Source organism: Trachypithecus francoisi, unplaced genomic scaffold, assembly GCF_009764315.1.
Source record: "Trachypithecus francoisi isolate TF-2019V2 unplaced genomic scaffold, Tfra_2.0 Contig00159, whole genome shotgun sequence".
Taxonomy (NCBI): domain Eukaryota; kingdom Metazoa; phylum Chordata; class Mammalia; order Primates; family Cercopithecidae; genus Trachypithecus; species Trachypithecus francoisi.
This window is the reverse complement of record NW_022680496.1, coordinates 50,119-72,500: the sequence shown is the minus strand read 5'-3', so window position 1 is coordinate 72,500 and position 22,382 is coordinate 50,119. Positions and strand designations below refer to the sequence as shown.

At 39.8% G+C, this 22,382-nt stretch overlaps 1 protein-coding gene across 3 annotated transcripts in view; it reads right to left on the bottom strand.

Annotated features, from left to right (window-relative positions):
• ULK2 (unc-51 like autophagy activating kinase 2) overlaps nucleotides 1–22,382 on the bottom strand; it is an 89,805-nt gene that overhangs the window by 29,979 nt on the left and 37,444 nt on the right. The window contains exons 1-4 of one of the 3 annotated variants that reach the window (XM_033189878.1): nucleotides 15,588–16,289; nucleotides 14,232–14,403; nucleotides 8,457–8,517; nucleotides 2,513–2,650 (exon numbers count right to left, since the gene is read on the bottom strand). In XM_033189878.1, the coding sequence (XP_033045769.1) occupies nucleotides 2,513–2,650; nucleotides 8,457–8,517; nucleotides 14,232–14,391 (359 nt within the window). In that variant the 5' untranslated portion in view covers nucleotides 14,392–14,403; nucleotides 15,588–16,289. Of the gene's footprint in view, nucleotides 1–2,512; nucleotides 2,651–8,456; nucleotides 8,518–14,231; nucleotides 14,404–15,587; nucleotides 16,290–22,382 lie in introns of those variants that run through there. The other 2 variants (XM_033189792.1, XM_033189960.1) reach the window with 2 other exon arrangements.

Genomic DNA, 22,382 nt, shown 5'->3' with positions numbered 1-22,382 from the left:
CCTGTAATCCCAGCACTTTGGGAGGCCGAGACGGGCGGATCACGAGGTCAGGAGATCGAGACCATCTTGGCTAACACGGTGAAACCCCGTCTCTACTAAAAATACAAAAACTAGCCGGGCGAGGTGGCGGGCGCCTGTAGTCCCAGCTACTCGGGAGACTGAGGCAGGAGAATGGCGTAAACCCGGGAGGCGGAGCTTGCAGTGAGCTGAGATCCGGCCACTGCACTCCAGTCCAGGCAACAGAGCAAGACTCTGCCTCAAAAAAAAAAAAAGAGAAGCACGGCATTATTTTACACATTTTTATAAATTTCTAATGGCTCACAGAAGACATTTGGATTCTCATAATTGCTTCTGCACTCAATCTGTTTTAAGACACGTTATTTTGAGTAAAGTACATGAGGAGGATCCAGCCTTCCACAGATGTGTAACTGTGAAAGGAAGGAATATTTTCGTAGCCTTTTCAGGTTAACTGTGACATGCTTCTTTGATACTACACCAAAATTCAGCAAGTGGTTGTTGCTAAAAGGTTCACTGCAATGTGGATCTGAAACCAGATTAATGAACTCATACTCCATTATGCGAGACTCCATTCTTTTGCAAAGAATCTTGCACTTTGAATGAAACTTTTACCTGTGCATGATTTTTTTTAACCATTTAGTAATTTGGAAAACATTGGTTCACTGAGTTATGCAAATAATTCCAATGTTGATACATTAAACAATATCAAAAAAGTAATATTCATAACAAAATATCATCCTCAATTTTAAAAGAAACACCTGTCAAGGTTTAACAGAAGCTGTCAAACTTGTATCGACCACTGAATTTTTCCAACATTCTAATTTTTGCTTAAAAGCTCAAGTTTTATCATTGACATTTATCATTGCTTGTTTTCTTCAAAGTGGACTTACCATTTTTGACAAAATGGCTGCTTGATACCCATAACCATCGTTTGTCAGCCATTTTTTAAAATAAAAAGGGTACTCTATGACTAAGTAGCTAGTTCAACTTGGAACTAGAACAATCATACCAGTGCTTTTCCTGAGATAACTACTCTAATATGCGGCAAAAGTGCTTTATGTGTACATCCTACTCAAGGATTGAGATTTTCAAAGAAATATATTAATTTTTACTGCCTCATTAAGGACATTCCTTTGTACCGCAAGTGTGTGGTGGAGAAGAATACAAAGACTAATAGCACTGTTTGGGTACCACCACCCTGATTCAGGCAAAGGTTCCAATAGCTTTATCCATCTTTGCTTTTTGTACTATCAGTGCATGTATCGATGCAATGAAAAAAGCAAATAATGTCCTAATTTGTATTATGAAAATAGTTTTGATCTCATGGACCCTCTGAAGGGATCCACAGAATAAACTTTGAGAACCACTGCATAATATACTGTTAATCACTTCACTTTTTTCATTTTATATTATAACTTGGAAATCTTTCCACTTTGGCACAGAGGGAGCTCCTTCACTCTTTGTGGAATGGAAGGTGTGTAATATTCCATTATCAGAGATGGATCATAATAAATTAGTTCATTACTGGCAGCCATTTGGCTTCTTTTTCATCCTTTGGTATCGTAACAGTTAACAACTTTGTGTAAATGCAATTTCATACACAGAAGAGGCCTGTATATGTAGAGTATGTCCATGACTATACATACATGTAGAATTAGTTACCAGAAGTCAAAGTGCTATTTCCTCCCTTCACTCTATCAAGTTCTCTGAGATTTAGTACTCTCTGAGGATACTGTGGGTCACAGTGATTCTCGTTATATCAGAATCCCTGATTACATGCATACTTACGTCTGCCATGCTAAATCAAGTACCATTCTTCTATCCCCTTCTGTTTTCCAGAAATTTACTGAACTCTCTCTCTTACTGAATAGAATAAGAATAATCTATGCTTGGCCAGGCGTGGTGGCTCACACCTGTAATCCCAGCACTTTGGGAGGCTGAGATGGGAGGATCGCTTGAGGCCATGAGTTCAAGACCAGCCTGGTCAACGTAGTGAGACCCCATCTCTAAAGCACAAAAAAAAAGGAAAAGAAAAAGAAAAAGAAAAAAAGAATAATCTATTCTTATTTCACGTGTTTGTGTGGACTTGTACCTTTGTCATTCCTTTAATATGATCTTAGTAAGGTCTCAGGATCGGGGAAAAAGTAAACAATACGTAAATAATCTGCTACAACTGGTGAGATTTCGTTTTTTTAATAAGTTCTTCCTCAATTCTTAAAACTAATTATACTTTATAAGTATATGTATCTATATACATGTATACCTAACATATATAAATAAAAAATATATATAATATCATACTATATTATCAAGTTAAACTTAAATATCATTTAAATTATCAATTATAAAACTTTTTTATTCAATTTTATGCATTTCCAGTATACACACATGTAAGAGACTATGCCATGGAAACTAACAGATCTTCCAATAACAATAATTTTTTTTTTTAAAGGAGAAGAAAAAGAATTAAGCAAGAAAAAAGTTACTAACTTACCTTGGAGAACCATGTACATTTGTGCCTGAGCTGGCAGTAGATGTAAGATTCTGCTCTATGCGTTGATAATTCCTTATTTGAGTAGGTACTGGAATTGGTGCTGTTTCACTGTGAGGTGACACAGTAGGCTGATACTGCCTGCAATCACAGTTTATTGAAAAAGGAAAGAAACAGTGGTAGGACTGTTTTTCTTTCATTTGACCCATTAGTTACATTTAGAGAAAATTCTAGAAAGAGCAAAATGGTCACTCCACTACCTTAATAAGAAATGATCTTGTTAAAAAAATATATAAAGTCAAAAAACTCACATTTATTATCTAAAAAACTCCTGGCATTCATATGCATATTGAGGACTAAGAATTACAACAACCTGGAAAAAAGTTCCTTTACAACAACAGGAAAAGTCCATAGGTCAGCAAAACTCTCATCCACTCACATTCTGCTATTCATTACTATGTGAGAGAAAAAATAGGAAAATATGCTGGGGAAAAGAACAGGAAGTTCAATAGCAAAGATGACTGGAATGTTTGCAAAAGTCATGAATGCTGTAAGCATTCCCAAAGAGCTCTGACTTTATGAAGAAGGAGAATACATTGCGCAAATTTTCAAAGCATGCAACTCATCTGATGTCCACATTTTGTTTCTTTTTTTTTTGTTTTTTTTTGAGGCGGAGTCTCACTCTGTCGCCCGGACTGGAGTGCAGTGGCCGGATCTCAGCTCACTGCAAGCTCCGCCTCCCGGGTTTACGCCATTCTCCTGCCTCAGCCTCCCGAGTAGCTGGGACTACAGGCGCCCGCCACCTCGCCCGGCTAGTTTTTGTATTTTTAGTAGAGATGGGGTTTCACCGTGTTAGCCAGGATGGTCTCGATCTCCTGACCTCGTGATCCGCCCGTCTCGGCCTCCCAAAGTGCTGGGATTACAGGCTTGAGCCACCGCGCCCAGCCTGACGTCCACATTTTGTAGTGTCAGTCTTTGGTTTCTTTAATAACCTCTTTCCTCACTTTTCATAAATTCAGAAATAGAATGTCCTTATATCACTTTCAATTCACTTTACAATATATCCTAAAACATATCAGAGATAACACTGGGCCCTAAGAGAGATGACTTATTTCAAATTAAAAAGAAATACAAAACACTTCTGTAGTGGAGATGTTAGCTGCTTTCCCAATATCCATTCAGCCTTTATGTCTTACTAAAAAATAACTTAAATTTTATTAGTAGCAATAATATGCCCAATTAACTGTAGCATATCCCAGACTCCCTTGCAGCCAAGGATAGCCATATGTCTTTCTTGGTCAGTGAGATATAAACAGAAGTCTTCTACTCATTCTTCCTGCTCAAAATGTGAGCATATTTGCTGGAGCTTCAGCAGGTACCTTTGAACCACAAAAAAAGGGCAAAAGACCTGAAGACATATAACTTCCTTGAACCACAGAAACCAAGGAAACACCTATTTATCGTGACTTTTTTCATGTGAGAAAACCTTTAGCATTCAACCACACTACAGTTAGGACCCTGTGGTTTACAGCCGAGTGGAATTCCTAATGATACACCATTTAGTGTGCTTCTATGAGCTCTCTCTACACATTTTTATTTAGGTATTTCCATTTAGTATCTTTAAACACAATAATGAATTTTTTAATATCTATACATCTGATTCTTCAGTTTATCTACATCCTAAAAACAAACAAAAGCCCAAAAACACAAACCCTCTACTACCACTAAAACAGCTTAACAGTACTTCACTAATCAGCTCTGGTGTCTGCAAGCCAGTGCACTCACAGGTCTGACAACCCAAGTTCCTTAAGAACAACACAGCCATCAAATATCAGAATGTGAATGAATAAAGGCCATTTTTCTATTGTTTCAATTTAGTAAGTAAACAGTGTTTTTGAAGCATTCATTCCCTGCTGAAGCACATCAGGGAATTTTTTTTTTAAATACACATTACCAAGCTCTAAAATTTTTCCTGTACTGGTTAATCTCCAAAGGGAAGAAGCTAAATAAAGGTACTCAAAGAAGTAAACTTAGCAACCTCATCATTCTAAGCACCTCTCTCAGGTAATCTCAGCTGGCTTCTCTAACACCTCTGGTTCCGCCCACCACCAGCATGAGGACATGAACAACCATGGACCGCGTTCTGCAAATGTTATCTCAGATAGTCTCTGGACAGGACCTGCAAGCAGACTTGCTCAGAGTTTAGAAAGTCTTCCCTGGACAAATTCCAGACCTCCAGCTAGCTAAGACAACTGCAGCCATTTTCCTGTACAACTTAGTATTAACACCAATATTTAACCATCACTCAACTCCCTGAGTCCAAGGTAAGGAGAGGGAAAGTCTATGTATGTCCTGAGTCTCCAGCACATCTTCCTCACCTCCACTAGGAACTGCAATTCACAACATTCTCTGTGTGGAACGTCATCTGGGACCCATATGAAATACTTGAAAGATGAGGCAGCCTGGCCACATGGTAGCACAATCACGTTATTCTACTTGTGCTGAGAGGAAAGCACAAATGCAAAAGGACAAATAAACACTAGGAGATAGCATGATAACTTCCTCAAATTCATAATCTTCACATCAGGAGATCCCTAGTTGCATCTTTGTTTCAGAAGACTCCATGAGTAAATCCTGAAAGGCTGATAAGTAATCAGGAAAGTAAGGGTTCAGCTGGAAGTAATACCAAGGGACACAGGGAAAGAAGGAAGGAAGGATCTATGCATATAAGAGCTTCTGTGAAACACAATCTAGCACACTAATGCTAAGCCACAGCTGTGAGCTCACACTCATGGGGCTGTGTAAGCAATGGGGAGCCAAGTGGAGATAACCTGCTCATTACCCAGAGGCCAAAGCAGCATCAGAAAAGGGCCTAGTCAGGCACACAGCTTGCAAGGTTCCAGTGAGAAAGGGGTTACTTCATGTAAAGGGAAGCAATCAGAAAGTTAGAAATCCACTCAGATGGTACACTCGAATGCACCATGGGCTGTGTACGCAGCTGGCCTCCATCAATGTCTGGCAACAACCAGTTTTCAGAATTCTGATATCCTCATTCCCATGGCTGTGCCTATTTTTTGTCTGGATGCGCAAGGAATAGATATTCCCTACATGTACTGAAAACTGCCGTGTAGCTAATGGAGGCACTGTTACTAGGAAGTGCTGCTTTAGAGAAAAATGCATATTCACTGGCAAAGGAAAGTTCAAGAATTAGACCATAGGAAGAGAAGCCAAAAAGGAGCCAAAGATGACTCAAGAAGAAAAAAAGGCAGCAAATCAAAAGAAGTGAAAATCTGGCAATACACAATTCCCGTATTTGAATTCCCATATCCTCAAAGAAAGGAAAGAAACAAGTCTGTACAAGATTTACTTATCCCCATGGTTCCCAAACTGTGCACTGAGGGACCCCAACGTACCGGTGCTACTCAAGGGGTGCCTTAGAGTACATCAAATTGTTTAAAGTTTGGGAGGCCGAGGCAGGTGGATCACAAGGTCAGGAGTTCGAGACAGGCCTGACCAACATGGCGAAACGCCGTCTCTACTAAAAATACAAAAAATTAGCCAGGCGTGGTGGCGGGCACCTGTAATCCCAGCTACCCTGGAGGCTGACGCAGGAGACTTGTTTGAACCTGGGAGGCGGAGGCTGCAGTGAGCTGAAATTGCACCACTGCACTCCAGCCTGAGCAAATAAGAGCGAAACTCCGTCTCAAAAAAAAGAAAACAAAAAAAAAAAGATACTCTTGCATATACAGTGAAATGAAATGATCTCAGACAAGAATGCTAAGACCACACAATGGGACAGGGACAGTCTCTTCAAGCAAATAGTGCTGGGAAAACTGGATATCCACATGCAAAAGAGTAAAGCTGGAATCTTATCATACACCATATACAAAAATTAACTCAAAGGGGATTAAAGGCCTGAACATTATACCCAAAACTATAAAGCTCCTAGAAGAAAACATAGAGGAAAAATTTAATGACATTAAGAGTAGGCAATGATTTCTTGAATATGACGGCAAAAGCACAGGCAACAAAACAAAAAATAGAGAAATATGACCTCCTCAAACTTAAAAAAACTTTCATGTGTCAAAGGACACAAAGAGTCAAAAGACAACCAACAGAATGGGAATAAATGCAAATCATACCTGACAAGAGGCTAACATCCAAAATATAGAGAGAACTCTTAAAACCCAACAACAAAAACTCAAATAACTCAGTTTAAAAATGGGCAAAGATCTTGACTGGACATTTCTCCAAAGATGACATACAAATGGCTAAGAAGTATAAGAAAAGATGCTCAACATCACTAATCATTAGAGAAGTGCAAATCAAAATCACAATGAGGTATCACCTCACGCTCATTAATTAGGATGGCTACTATCAAAAAAATAGAAAATAACAAATGCTGGTGAGAATGTGGAGAAACGGGAACCCCTGTGCACTGTTGGTGGAATTGTAAAATGGCACAACTGCTATGGAAAATTTAGCCAATTCCTTAAAAAATTAAACACAAAATTACCATATGAGCCAGCAATCTCACTTCTCCGTACATATCCAAAGGTACTGAAAGCAAGATCTTAAGGAGATATTTACACACTCATGTTCATAACAGTATGCACAATAGCAAAGAGGTTGAAGCAACCCAAATGTTCATCAGTGGATGAATGGAGAGACAAAACGCAACATATACACACCATGGAATATAATTCGGCTATAAAAAGGGAAGAGGCCTGTCACATGCCACAACATGGATGAACCTTACAGTCATTATGCTAAGTGAAATAAGCCAAGTCACAAAAAAGACAAATGCTATATGGTTTCACTTACATGAGGTATCTAAAGTAGTCAAATTCATAGAAACAGAGAGCAGAACGTGGTTATTATCAGGGACTTGAGGGGAAGGGGAAATGGGGAGGTAATGTTTAATGAGTATAGAGTTTCAGATTTGCAAAATGAAGAAGTCCTAGAAATTGGTTGCATAACAATATGAACATATTTAACACTAATGAACTATAAACGTTAAAATGGCTGAAATAGTACATTTTATGTGTTTTTTATCACAATTAAAATTTCAGGCTGGGCACAATGGTTCACACCTGTAATCCCAGCACTTTGGGAGGCGGAGGCGGGCGGATTACCTGAGGTCAGGAGTTCCAGACCAGCCTGGCCAACATGGTGAAACCCCATCTCTACTAAAGATACGAAAAATTAGCCGGGCATGGTGGTGCATACCTGTAATTCCATCTACTCAGGAGGCTGAAGCAGAAGAATCACTTTAACCTGGGAGGTAGAGGTTTCAGTGAGCCGAGATCCCGCCACTGCACTCCAGCCTGGATGACAGGACGAGACTCCGTCTCAAAAAAAAAAAAAAAAAAAAAATTAGCAGGGCGTGGTGGCACATGCCTATAATCCCAGCTACTCAGGAGGCTGAGACAGGAGAATCGCTTAAACCCAGGAGGTGGAGGTTGTAGTGAGCCAATATCCCACCAATGCACTCCAGCCTGGGCCACAGAGCAAGACCCCATCTCAAAGAAAAAAATAACTAAATAAAATTTCAAGAAAAGAAATAATGAGGCTGGGTGCGGTGGCTCACACCTGTAATCCCAACACTTTGGGAGGCTGAGATCGAGACCATCCTGGCTAACACAGTGAAACCCTGTCTCTATTAAAAATACAAAAAATTAGCCGGGCGTGATGGCAGGCTGCCTATAGTTACTCGGGAGGCTGAGGCAGGAGAATAGCGTGAACCCGGAGGCGGGGCTTGCAGTGAGCCGAGATCGCACCACTGCATTCCAGTCTGGGCGACAGAGCCAGACTCCGTCTCCAAAAAAAAAGAAGAAACAATGGACTATAAAACAAAATAAACCTTAAATCAAGAACACTAAGTTCTATAACCTTACAAAAATAAAATATAAAAAATATTTTAATAAGATAATGTAAATATACATACCCTCCACACACCAAGAACTCATTTGAAGCACGCCTGCCAGCAGTCCCCATTGGCATATCATCTAAAGGAGAAAAAAGTACAATCAGTTCCTGTTATACCATCTGCTCAAAAAAACACAAATTTGTTCCAACATGATTATTAGGATTTCATGCACAATGCAAAATTACCATTGGCTTATGTTATGATTTCATCTATAAGAAATAATAAATAACCTCAGAAAACTACACCTAACTGAAGACATAGGCTGCAACTCTTTGGATGCCCACTTCTATAAGCAAATTTGAGGTCTTCTTCAAAATAAAATGCCATATTTATTGCAGTGTTTACATATTTCTTCACCATTAAACATGCAAAAACTGTGCTACTGTTTTTATCAGGTTCCATTTTCTGTGTCAATGACAAAGGTTCTGAGAGTTGTGCCCTTAATACCATTTTGCACATAAGTTTACTGCAAAATTTTGCAAAGAACATTGTATATAACATAATAGAAGAACTGACCATAAAACAAAGCCTAGTTCAATAAAATGTCGGATTACCCCATCCTCCTGCATAACACTCTATCAGGTCTTGCATGGGTTGTTGAACAACATGTCATGGAAGGCCAGATGTGGTAGCTCACGCCCGGAACCCCATCATTTAGAGAGGCAGAGGCAGAAGAATAGCTTGAGCCCAGGAGTTTGAGACCTGCCTGGGCAACACAGCAAGACCCCATTCTCAAAAAAAAACCCACAATAATGTCAGGTAGCAATAAGCATTATAAAGGAAAATAAATCAGGGTAAGGGGACAAAGAGTAGCAGGGCAAAGGGGAAGTCCATTTTTATTTAAAGACAATGAATACTTGCCTATAGGAGAATTCAGAAAACAGGGAGAGGAGGGAGGGATAGAAGCTAGACTTCACTAAGTGTTATTTTCTTTCATAGCTTTGAGTTTGAAACCATACATAATTTTCAAACGAAATTAAATCAAAAGAAAATAAAATCCCTAAAAATCAAAAGTAAAAGAATCTAATCATGTAGCAAACCTGATAGCTTAATCACGAGAGGGAAATTATTTCAAGTAACTTTTTTTTTAAATTTATGTATTTTTGAGACAGAGAGGAGCATGATCTCGGCTCACTGCAACCTCTGCCTCCAAGGTTCAAGCAATTCTCCTGCCTCAGTCTCCTAAGTAGCTGGGATTACAGGTGTGTGCCACCACACCCAGCTAATTTTTGTATTTTTAGTAGAGACGGGGTTTCCCCATGTTGGCTAGGCTGGTCTCGAACTCCTGACCTCAAGTGATCTGCCCACCTCGGCCTCCCAAAGTGCTGAGATTACAGACATAAGCCACTGAACCCGGCCTCAAGTAACTTTGATACTCAATAATTTGATTGCATATACCCAACGGGATTATCCTAAGGACAAAAAAGATTCACAAAAAGATCTTAAATGGCTTTCAATGACCAAATTTACAAAAAATTTTAAGTCAGGACCAGTAAATAATCATATTTTAAGTAATATTCATAGAGTTTTGATACCATATTGTAATTCTGAAACTATAGAGGCAATGGGAAGGACAGAAAAGAGAAGAGCCTAAACTCACAAGGACAAAAAAAAAAACCAGAAAAGTCCACAGCCACCAAAATTTGGAAGGTATAAAGTTGATGGACAAGTAGTATTTGACTTAGTTGACCCAAGAAGATAGAACCTTAGACAGCTGGAAAGCCCAGAAGTAAACCAATTTACATCACAGAACTCCAAAATGCTGAGTAATCAGCAGTACCAGATACCTTTCAGAGTGGCACTGAAGGTAGGACTAAAAGCAGGACTGACTGAAAGTCTGTTTAGAAGCAGTCAGAATATAGTTCATCATAGTATATCGTATTCAGGATTTTTGGTAAGTGAATAGATTACAGCTGCTCATGGAGCGGGCGTGGGTAACTAATGTGAGTTGATGAATACATTAATTTATTTCACTGTAGTAACCATTTTACTATAGACACATGCCCCTCAACCTAAGATGGTGTCACTTTTGAATAAACCCATTGTAGGTTGAAATTGTCCTGAGTCAAAACGCATTTAATACACCTAACCTACCTAACATCATGGCTAAGCCCAGCTACCTTAAACACGCTCAGAATACTTACACTGGCCTACAATTGGGCACACAAAGCCTGTTTTATAAAGTGTTGAGTATCTCCAGCATCAGCTGTTTACTCTGGTGATCGCGGGCTGACTAGGAGCTGCAGCTCACTGCTTCCACCCAGCATCACAAGAGAGTTCTGTACCGCATATTGCTAATACAGAAAAATATCAAAATTCAAAATTTGAGGGATGGTTTCTACTGAATGTAAATCATTTTCCTATTCACATAAAGTCAAAAAATTGTAAGCCATTTGTATATCTCATAATATCACGTTGCATAGCTTAAACATACATAATACAACATATTTTTTTTATACAGAATTCTTTTTAAAAGAAGCAGTTAGAATTTTATATCCTTTCCCCAACCTTTTGCAGGTAGGCAATGCCCATCTCCCACTGTACATTCACACTTGGGACAGAGTAAAACAGAGGGTCTCTGGACTGCAGAACAGCAGGAAAAATTAAAGGCAAGGGTACTACACTGACAAAAGTTTAGTGGAAAAGAGTTATTAAATGAAATTTTACACTGACTATTGAGAACTCCATGCTTCTCCCATTTTGCGAATCCAGATAGGTTCTCTTTAGGCAAAACATTGGATGAGTCTTTTGGGGGATCTGAGTAGCCCTCCAAAAGGGAAATAGTCCCAAGAACTGCCCCCGCCATATCATTCATCAAAGAGGCTTGCTGTCAATGAGACATTCTCATGTACAGAGCTCTCAAACAACTTTCAAATTCTCCATCCTCAAGAAGCATACAACAATATACTGCATGTTGAAATAAAAACAATACTCGGAGAAAAAACTTCTGAAAATTTAAAACATGAGGGCATAAAATAAAAACTCCCTAAAAGGGTAAGAAGAAACATTAATGAAATTAAATTAGAGCAATAAGACAAAAAGATGGAAAATCAGACCAAAAAAAGATAAAAATCAGCTGGGCACTCAGGTATTTGTTATACATTACTTTTAAACTGTATAGCTGTTTTAAACATCTTGTATTATGATACGTTTCACAATAGCACATTTTTAATCATTAAAAAGAAGGGCGAGATCAACTGTAACAAGTGTGTATACATCAGGATAATGAGGAATGAGAACTGACCCCTAGGATTTGGCAGCAGGAAGATCTTGACAGGAGCAGTTCTGAAACATTTACACCAGCACACACAAGAAAAAAGACAACTAGAATAAAACAAAAGATGTGAATGCTCTTTATATAGAAAAGTATAAAAATGTATCAAAACACATTAAAGAAACCTAAATAAGTGGAGAAATACACATTCCTAATTAGGTGACTTAATATTGTAAAGAACCTACCTGTCCTTGAATAGGTCATACTATACAGTCAATGCAATTCCCATCAAAATGCCAAAATGGTTTTCATAAAATTATCGAGCCGAAATTAAACTATATGTGAGGGGAAAGGGCCAAGAATAGCCAGAGTGATTCTGAAGAACACTGAAATGCTCTCTGCTCTCTGCCCCTCCTTCCCTCCCTGACCACACACACATACTGACACACACAAATTTAAAAATTATTATAATATAGACAAAAAAAAGAAACCCCATCCTGTATTTCAAGCTGACATGACAAACGTGGCATGACAAACGTTGACACTGCATATCAGTGGAGAAAAGACAAATATTTAATAAATAGGACAACTGACCAATCTCTACCTTGCTCCATCTACAAAAATGAATTACAGGTAAAATTATATGTAAAAAAAAAATCTTTAGAAGAAAATATAGAACACCATTATAACACTAGGGCTGCATGAAAAAATTAGTACAAGTTGTTTGTACCAATATATTACAAAGTTGTAGATATCTAAGTTTTCAGTTAGAAGAAGTTCTGGGACATGTACACAAGAATGTCTGTTATAATATATATGTATTTTTTGAGACAGCGTCTTGCTCTGTTGCCCAGGCTGGAGTGCAGTGGCACAATCATGGCTCACTGCAGCCTCAAACCCCCAAGCTGAGACTACAGGCATGCACCACCACACCCAGCATTCTATTTTTGGTAAAGGTGGGGGTCTCGCTATGATGCCTGGCTGGTCTTGAAATTGGGGGTTCATGCGATATCCTCCCACTTCAGCCCCCAGAGAAGCTCTGACTACAGGTGTGCACCACCACGCCTGGCTAACATTTTTATTTCTGTAGAGAAAAAATCTCACTATGTTGCCCAGACTGGCTTCAAATTCCTGGGTTCAAGCAATCCTTCCTCCTCAGCCTCCTAAACTACTGGGATTACAGGTTGTGAACCACAATGCCTGGCTCATTACATTTTGGATAGTGAAAAGGTAGAAATAACCCAACTATAAATCAGTAGGGAAATGGATAAACTGTGTTTTAGTTATATTATACAACTATACAATTCATATATTAGAATGAATTTCGCATTTAGAATATTTACAAAATGCAAAAAATCTAAAATCTGAAATGCTTCAGTGAGCATTTCCATTGAGCATCATGCTGGCACTCTAAAAGTTTCAGATTTGGGGGCATGTCAGATGTTCTAATTTGGCAGGCTCAACCTGTAACTGTAAAAACACAAAAATCTTAAGTATGGATACAATTACATGTAGAAATACAAAATCTACAGGAAGAATATACCCCTGGCAAAAGCAGAAAGAGAAAAGGCACTTTAGCTATACTTACAGCATTTTTTTGTTTTGTTTTTGTTTGTTTTTTGAGACGGAGTTGCTCTCTGTCACCCAGGCTGGAGTGTAATGGCACAATCTCAGTTCACTGTAACCTCGGCCTGCCGGGGACCCCAGTACTCCTGGAGTAGGTTCAAGCAATTCTCCAGCCTCAGTCTCTTAAGTAGCTGGGATTACAGGTGCGTGCCACCATGCCTGGCTAATTTTTGTATTTTTAGTAGAGATGGGGTTTCACCATGTTGGTCAGGCTGGTCTCAAACTCCTGACCTCATGATCCGACCACCTCAGCCTCCCAAAGTGGTGGGATTACAGGCATGAGCCACTGCATAGGCGACTTACAGCATTTTATATATTTTAAAAAGACATCTAAGACAAATACGGCAAAATACTGACCTATATAAAAGTAACACAGCCTAGTGGGTACTTTGTGTATATGCTCTATTATTTTGTTTAAAATGTTTCATGATTTTAAAAGTTTTAATTACCTTTGGTAAAGAAATAAAACCACTGTACTAGATGAGTTTTAAAGGTAACTCTCGGTTCTCATAATGCTGGTTATAAACTGCCACAGCACTGCTGCTGTGGTCCATGTTTTCCCTTCCGCAGCCAGCTAATACTTAATTACATTCAGTCTAGGGATTAAGGTCTTCACAACAACTAGCACAGTGCCTAGAATGAGCATCTACTAAATAAGTACTCATTCACTCATTCACTGGTTTCTCTGTTTCTGTTTGGATACAAACAGAATTTGAGATCATTTCCTATAAAGTTTTCATGTACCTTCAGAATCCAAACTTACTGTTTAATAGAAGACGATGATTCAGCAAATTTTAGAAAGGTAGGAATATAATTCTGAGAATTTAAACAACTAAATAAAATGCTCATTTGAAAAGGTGCCCTATGCAAGAAAGTGTAATATACGGGTTAAAAAAAGATGCTAGTTTAGTAGATTAAATAATATAATGTGTACAAGTAGAAAAGATTCTCACATGAGTGGTCTGACGAGATGTTGTGTGGCACCAAAACAAAGTCATCCGTGTCACAAGAAGAATTCTTGCTACTAGTACTGGCAGAATCTTTGGAAACTTGTAGATAGTTGGGAGGACCCAATGGTGGGGAAGATAAGTTTTCTTCCTGAATATGCTGCATATCTGGAAGGGACTAAAATTAACAACATAAAATTAAAACTGGCCTAATAATCAAATACAAGTCAGAATAGTGACTAGACTAAGGAAATTTTTTTTTTTTGTGATGGAGTCTCGCTCTGTCGCCCATGCTGGAGTCCAGTGGCATGAACTTGGCTCACTGCAAGCTCCGCCTCCCGGGTTCACGCCATTCTCCTGCCTCAGTCTCCCAAGTAGCTGGGACTACAGGGACCCACCAACACGCCCGACTAATTTTTTCTATTTTTTAGTAGAGATGGGGTTTCACCATGTTAGCCAAGATGATCTTGATCTCCTGACCTCATGATCTACCTGCCTCAGCCTTCCAAAGTGCTGGGATTACAGGCATGAGCCACCGTGCCCGGCCTAGACTAAGGAATTTTTTTCCCCCCCACAAAAGTGGGCATAAAGTCCAATTCCATCTAAGGTTTCAAAAAATCTCTCTGGAAAAGCTTTCCTTTAGAAAACCTTTCTTTCAAAAGTGTTTGCATAAAGACTTCTAAAATGTCTTCCAAAAATGGTACTTAAAATTATATCATACCACTTATCCACATGTACTTGCCTCCCTTTCCTGAAGTTTTTCAGAAAGTGAATTTTTATTATCACAGCATCCCCCAGTTCTAGCTCATGGCCTAACAAAGCAGATACTTAATAACTCGACACTTAATGACTAAACACAAAATGTCCAGAGACTTTAAATTAATGACATCTTACACACACAAAAGTTTTAAATATATAATGAAGAAAAATTACAAGGAGGAAACCAAGAGACCACATTATGTAAAAAAATTAGACGAATCAGGAAGGGTGCCTGCACTTAAGACCAGAAATATATTTATAGACTTGGAAAACCTTACAGGTATGCGTGTGTTCCTCTTGTTTTTGTTTTATCAGGGGTAGTAGTTGATTTGTTAGTAGGAGATAGAATAGGAAGAGAAGAAAACCATGTAAATATATTTAAACAAATACTTAGAGCTAACTAGCTACGTATCTTTTGTCATTTATCTAGATCAAGGACCCTAGTTGACAACTCATTGAATATCTTGACTATACAATGGTTTTCTACAACAATGAACTTCATAGCTTATTGTGTTAAGCCCCTATTAACTTGTTTCATCTTTGCCTTTATTTAAGGAAAGGAAAAATACTATATTATGCTCTTTAAACCCAAGCCTTAAATACCTGGTTCACTGTTGCTGCTCCTCTGAATGTCACTGTGCCATGGTATCAGTCACTGATACCAGTTATTTTCATGTGTGTGACATGCACTTGACACAATCTCTCCTTATCACTTTTTGAAGAAACTTTGTATCTCAAAGTAATGAAGGGAAAGGAAGATGAAACAATTAGCACTACTGAGCCTCAACCATGGGCTAGGCACTGTTAAGAGCTTTCCATGTTATCTAACTTTAGACCTATTGTGAACTCCATTTCACACATAAATAAACAAAGTTCAGACAGGTAATTTTCTCTAGATCACACAAGTAAAAAGGAGTCAGGCTGAGATGTGATTCTAAGTATCTAACTCCACAATTTCTTTCCAGTGGTTTAGGCAGGAACTTTCCCAGTTTCTTCTCCCACTATTTACAAAATTACCTGCATCTCCAATCACCCTGGTCGTTCTTCCTCATAACAGTGGAAGAGATGCTTCTCTTCCATGGGAGCTTCTCTCTCCACCTGGGCTCTGCATTCCATGCTTCTCTACGTCCCCAGTAACCTAGAACAACTTCCCTCGGCTCCTGACATTTTCACACTCTCCCTTTATTATGGCATTTTTCCCCTCTGTAGATAACCATGTTTAACTTTCTCACATCTCAAATCCCTACAACCCTCTCAAATTACCATCTCTTCTCCATTTTTCTCTTTTTTTTTTTATTTTTTATTTTTTATTTTTTATTTTTTTTATTTTTTATTTATTATACTTTAAGTTCTAGGGTACATGTGCATAACGTTTATATCATGTATAACACCCCAATGCAATCCCTCCCTCCTCCCCCCTCCCCCTGATAGGCCCCAGTGTGTGATGTTCCCCTTCCCGAGTCCAAGTGATCTCATTGTTCAGTTCCCACCTATGAGTGAGAACATGCGGTGTTTGGTTTTCTCTTCTTGTGATAGTTTGCTAAGAATGATGGTTTCCAGCTGCATCCATGTCCCTACAAGGACGCAAACTCATCCTTTTTGATGGCTGCATAGTATTCCATGGTGTATATGTGCCACATTTTCTTAATCCAGTCTGTCACAGATGGACATTTGGGTTGATTCCAAGTCTTTGCTATTGTGAATAGTGCCGCAATAAACATACGTGTGCATGTGTCTTTGTAGTAGAGTAATTTATAATCCTTTGGGTATATACCCAGTAGTGGGATGGCTGGGTCATATGGTACATCTAGTTCTAGATCCTTGAGGAATCGCCATACTGTTTTCCATAATGGTTGAACTAGTTTACAATCCCACCAACAGTGTAAAAGTGTTCCTATTTCTCCACATCCTCTCCAACATCTATTGTTTCCTGACTTCTTAATGATTGCCATTCTAACTGGTGTGAGATGGTATCTCATTGTGGTTTTGATTTGCATTTCTCTGATGGCGAGTGATGATGAGCATTTTTCATGTGTCTGTTGGCTGTATGGATGTCTTCTTTTGAGAAATGTCTGTTCATATCCTTTCCCCACTTTTTGATGGGGTTGTTTGTTTTTTTCTTGTATATTTGTTTGAGTTCTTTGTAGATTCTGGATATTAGCCCTTTGTCAGATGAGTAGATTGCAAAAATTTTCTCCCATTCTGTAGGTTGCCTGTTCACTCTGATGGTAGTTCTTTTGCTGTGCAAAAGCTCTTTAGTTTAATTAGATCCCATTGTCAATTTTGGCTTTTGCTGCCGTTGCTTTTGGTGTTTTAGACATGAAGTCCTTGCCCATGCCTATGTCCTGAATGGTACTACCTAGATTTTCTTCTAGGGTTTTTATGGTATTAGGTCTAATATTTAAGTCTCTAATCCATCTTGAATTAATTTTCGTATAAGGGGTAAGGAAAGGATCCAGTTTCAGCTTTCTACTTATGGCTAGCCAATTTTCCCAGCACCATTTATTAAATAGGGAATCCTTTCCCCATTTCTTGTTTTTGTCAGGTTTGTCAAAGATCAGATGGCTGTAGATGTGTGGTATTATTTCTGAGGACTCTGTTCTGTTCCATTGGTCTATTTCTCTGTTGTGGTACCAGTACCATGCTGTTTTGGTTACTGTAGCCTTGTAGTATAGTTTGAAGTCAGGTAGCGTGACGCCTCCAGCTTTGTCCTTTTGACCTAGGATTGTCTTGGCAATGCGGGCTCTTTTTTGGTTCCATATGAACTTTAAAGCCGTTTTTTCCAATTCTGTGAAGAAAGTCATTGGTAGCTTGATGGGGATGGCATTGAATCTATAAATAACCTTGGGCAGTATGGCCATTTTCACGATATTGATTCTTCCTATCCATGAGCATGGTATGTTCTTCCATTTGTTTGTGTCCTCTTTGATTTCACTGAGCAGTGGTTGTAGTTCTCCTTGAAGAGGTCCTTTACATCCCTTGTAAGCTGGATTCCTAGGTATTTTATTCTCTTTGAAGCAATTGTGAATGGAAGTTCATTCCTGATTTGGCTCTCTGCTTGTCTGTTACTGGTGTATAAGAATGCTTGGGATTTTTGCACATTAATTTTGTATCCTGAGACTTTGCTGAAGTTGTTTATCAGCTTAAGGAGATTTTGGGCTGAGACGATGGGGTTTTCTAAATATACAATCATGTCATCTGCAAACAGGGACAATTTGACTTCTTCTTTTCCTAACTGGATACCCTTGATTTCTTTCTCTTGCCTGATTGCCCTAGCCAGAACTTCCAACACTATGTTGAATAGGAGTGGTGAGAGAGGGCATCCCTGTCTTGTGCCAGTTTTCAAAGGGAATTTTTCCAGTTTTTGCCCATTCAGTATGATATTAGCTGTGGGTTTGTCGTAAATAGCTCTTATTATTTTGAGGTACGTTCCATCAATACCGAATTTATTGAGCGTTTTTAGCATAAAGGGCTGTTGAATTTTGTCAAAAGCCTTTTCTGCATCGATTGAGATAATCATGTGGTTCTTGTCTTTGGTTCTGTTTATATGCTGGATTACATTTATTGATTTGCGAATGTTGAACCAGCCTTGCATCCCAGGGATGAAGCCCACTTCATCATGGTGGATAAGCTTTTTGATGTGCTGCTGAATCCGGTTTGCCAGTATTTTATTGAGATTTTTGCATCGATGTTCATCAGGGATATTGGTCTAAAATTCTCTTTTTTTGTTGTGTCTCTGCCAGGCTTTGGTATCAGGATGATGTTAGCCTCATAAAATGAGTTAGGGAGGATTCCCTCTTTTTCTATTGAGTGGAATAGTTTCAGAAGGAATGGTACCAGCTCCTCCTTGTACCTCTGGTAGAATTCAGCTGTGAATCCATCTGGTCCTGGACTTTTTTTCGTGGGTAGGCTATTAATTGTTGCCTCAATTTCAGAGCCTGTTATTGGTCTATTCAGGGATTCAACTTCTTCCTGGTTCAGTCTTGGGAGAGTGTAAGTGTCCAGGAAATTATCCATTTCTTCTAGATTTTCTAGTTGATTTGCGTAGAGGCATTTATAGTATTCTCTGATGGTTGTTTGTATTTCTGTGGGGTCGGTGGTGATATCCCCTTTATCATTTTTTATTGCGTCTATTTGATTCCTCTCTCTTTTCTTCTTTATTAGTCTTGCTAGCGGCCTGTCAATTTTGTTGATCTTTTCAAAAAACCAACTCCTGGATTCATTGATCTTTTGGAGGGTTTTTTGTGACTCTAGCTCCTTCAGTTCTGCTCTGATCTTAGTTATTTCTTGCCTTCTGCTAGCTTTTGAATGTGTTTGCTCTTGCCTCTCTAGTTCTTTTAATTGTGATGTTAAAGTGTCAATTTTAGATCTTTCCTGCTTTCTCTTGTGGGCATTTAGTGCTATAAATTTCCCTCTACACACTGCTTTAAATGTGTCCCAGAGATTCTGGTATGTTGTATCTTTGTTCTCATTGGTTTCAAAGAACATCTTTATTTCTGCTTTCATTTCGTTATGTACCCAGTAGTCATTCAGGAGCAGGTTGTTCAGTTTCCATGTAGTTGAGCGGTTTTGATTGAGTTTCTTAGTCCTGAGTTGTAGTTTGATTGCACTGTGGCCTGAGAGACAGTTTGTTATAATTTCTGTTCTTGTACATTTGCTGAGGAGTGCTTTACTTCCAATTATGTGGTCAATTTTGGAATAAGTGCGATGTGGTGCTGAGAAGAATGTATATTCTGTTGATTTGGGGTGGAGAGTTCTATAGATGTCTATTAGGTCCGCTTGGTGCAGAGATGAGTTCAATTCCTGGATATCCTTGTTAACTTTCTGTCTCGTTGATCTGTCTAATGTTGACAGTGGAGTGTTGAAATCCCATTATTATTGTATGGGAGTCTAAGTCTCTTTGTAGGTCTCTAAGGACTTGCTTTATGAATCTGGATGCTCCTGTATTGGGTGCATATATATTTAGGAGAGTTAGCTCTTCCTGTTGAATTGATCCCTTTACCATTATGTAATGGCCTTCTTTGTCTCTTTTGATCTTTGATGGTTTAAAGTCTGTTTTATCAGAGACTAGGATTGCAACCCCTGCTTTTTTTTGTTCTCCATTTGCTTGGTAGATCTTCCTCCATCCCTTTATTTTGAGCCTATGTATGTCTCTGCATGTGAGATGGGTCTCCTGAATACAGCAGACTGATGGGTCTTGACTCTTTATCCAGTTTGCCAGTCTGTGTCTTTTAATTGGAGCATTTAGTCCATTTACATTTAAGATTAATATTGTTATGTGTGAACTTGATCCTGTCATTATGATATTAACTGGTTATTTTGCTCATTAGTTGATGTTTCTTCCTAGCCTCGATGGTCTTTACATTTTGGCATGTTTTTGCAATGGCTGGTACGGGTTGTTCCTTTCCATGTTTAGGGCTTCCTTCAGGGTCTCTTGTAAGGCAGGCCTGGTGGTGACAAAATCTCTAAGCATTTGCTTATCTGTAAAGGATTTTATTTCTCCTTCACTGATGAAACTTAGTTTGGCTGGATATGAAATTCTGGGTTGAAAATTCTTTTCTTTAAGAACGTTGAATATTGGCCCCCACTCTCTTCTGGCTTGTAGAGTTTCTGCCGAGAGATCTGCTGTTAGTCTGATGGGCTTCCCTTTGTGGGTAACCCGACCTTTCTCTCTGGCTGCCCTTAAGATTTTTTCCTTCATTTCAACTTTGGTGAATCTGGCAATTATGTGTCTTGGAGTTGCTCTTCTGGAGGAGTATCTTTGTGGCGTTCTCTGTATTCCTGAATTTGAATGTTGGCCTGCCCTACTAGGTTGGGGAAGTTCTCCTGGATGATATTCTGAAGAGTGTTTTCCAACTTGGTTCCATTTTCCCCTCACTTTCAGGCACCCCAATCAGACGTAGATTTGGTCTTTTTACATAATCCCATACTTCTTGCAGGCTTTGTTCATTTCTTTTTCTTTTTTCTTTTGGTTTTCTCTTCTCGCTTCATTTCATTCATTTGATCCTCAATCGCTGATACTCTTTCTTCCAGTTGATCGAGTCGGTTACCGAAGCTTGTGCATTTGTCACGTATTTCTCGTGTCATGGTTTTCATCTCTGTCATTTCGTTTATGATCTTCTCTGCATTAATTAGTCTAGCTGTCAATTCTTCCACTTTTTTTTCAAGATTTTTAGTTTCTTTGCGCTGGGTACGTAATTCCTCCTTTAGCTCTGAGAGGTTTGATGGACTGAAGCCTTCTTCTCTCATCTCGTGAAAGTCATTCTCTGACCAGCTTTGATCCGTTGCTGGCGATGGGCTGCGCTCCTTTGCAGGGGGAGATGCGCTCTTATTTTTTGAATTTCCAGCTTTTCTGCCCTGCTTCTTCCCCATCTTTGTGGTTTTATCTGTCTCTGGTCTTTGATGACGGTGACGTACTGATGGGGTTTTGGTGTAGGTGTCCTTCCTGTTTGATAGTTTTCCGTCTGACAGAAGGACTGTCTGTTGGTCTGTTGGAGATTGCTTGAGGTCCACTCCAGACCCTGTTTGCCTGGGTATCAGCAGCAGAGGTTGCCGAAGATAGAATATTGCTGAACAGCGAGTGTACCTGTCTGATTCTTCCTTTGGAAGTTTCCTCTCAGGATGACTCCACCCTGTGAGGTGTGGGGTGTCAGACTGCCCCTAGTGGGGGATGTCTCCCAGCTAGGCTACTCAGGGGTCAGGGACCCACCTGAGCAGGCAGTCTGTCCCTTCTTGGATCTCAGCCTCAGCGTTGGGAGATCCACGGCTCTCCCCAAAGCTGTCAGACAGAGTCGTTCGCCTCTGCACCCGCCCCCGCTGCTTTCCCTATTGGACCTCAGCTGTGGGCTGTCCCCAGAGGTGGAGTCTACAGAGACAGGCAGGTTTCCTTGAGCTGCTGTGAGCTCCACCCAGTTCGAGCTTCCCAGCGGCTTTGTTTACCTACTTAAGCCTCAGCAATGGCGGGCGCCCCTCCCCCAGCCTCGCTGCTACCTTGCAGATAGATCGCGGCAGACTGCTGTGTTAGCAGTGAGGGAGGTTCCGTGGGCGTGGGACCCTCCCGGCCAGGTGTGGGATATATTCTCCTGGTGTGCCTGTTTCCTTAAAGAGCAGTATTGGGGTGGGAGTTACCCGATTTTCCAGGTGTTATGTGTCTCAGTTCCCCTGGCTAGGAAAACGGATTTCCTTCCCCCTTGCGCTTCCAGGTGAGGCGATGCCTCGCCCTGCTTCAGCTCACGCTGGTCAGGCTGCAGCAGCTGACCAGCACCGATTGTCCGGCACTCCCTAGAGAGATGACCCCAGTACCTCAGTTGAAAATGCAGAAATCACCGGTCTTCTGTGTCACTGGCGCTGGGAGTTGGAGACTGGAGCTGTTCCTATTCGGCCATCTTGCTCCGCCCC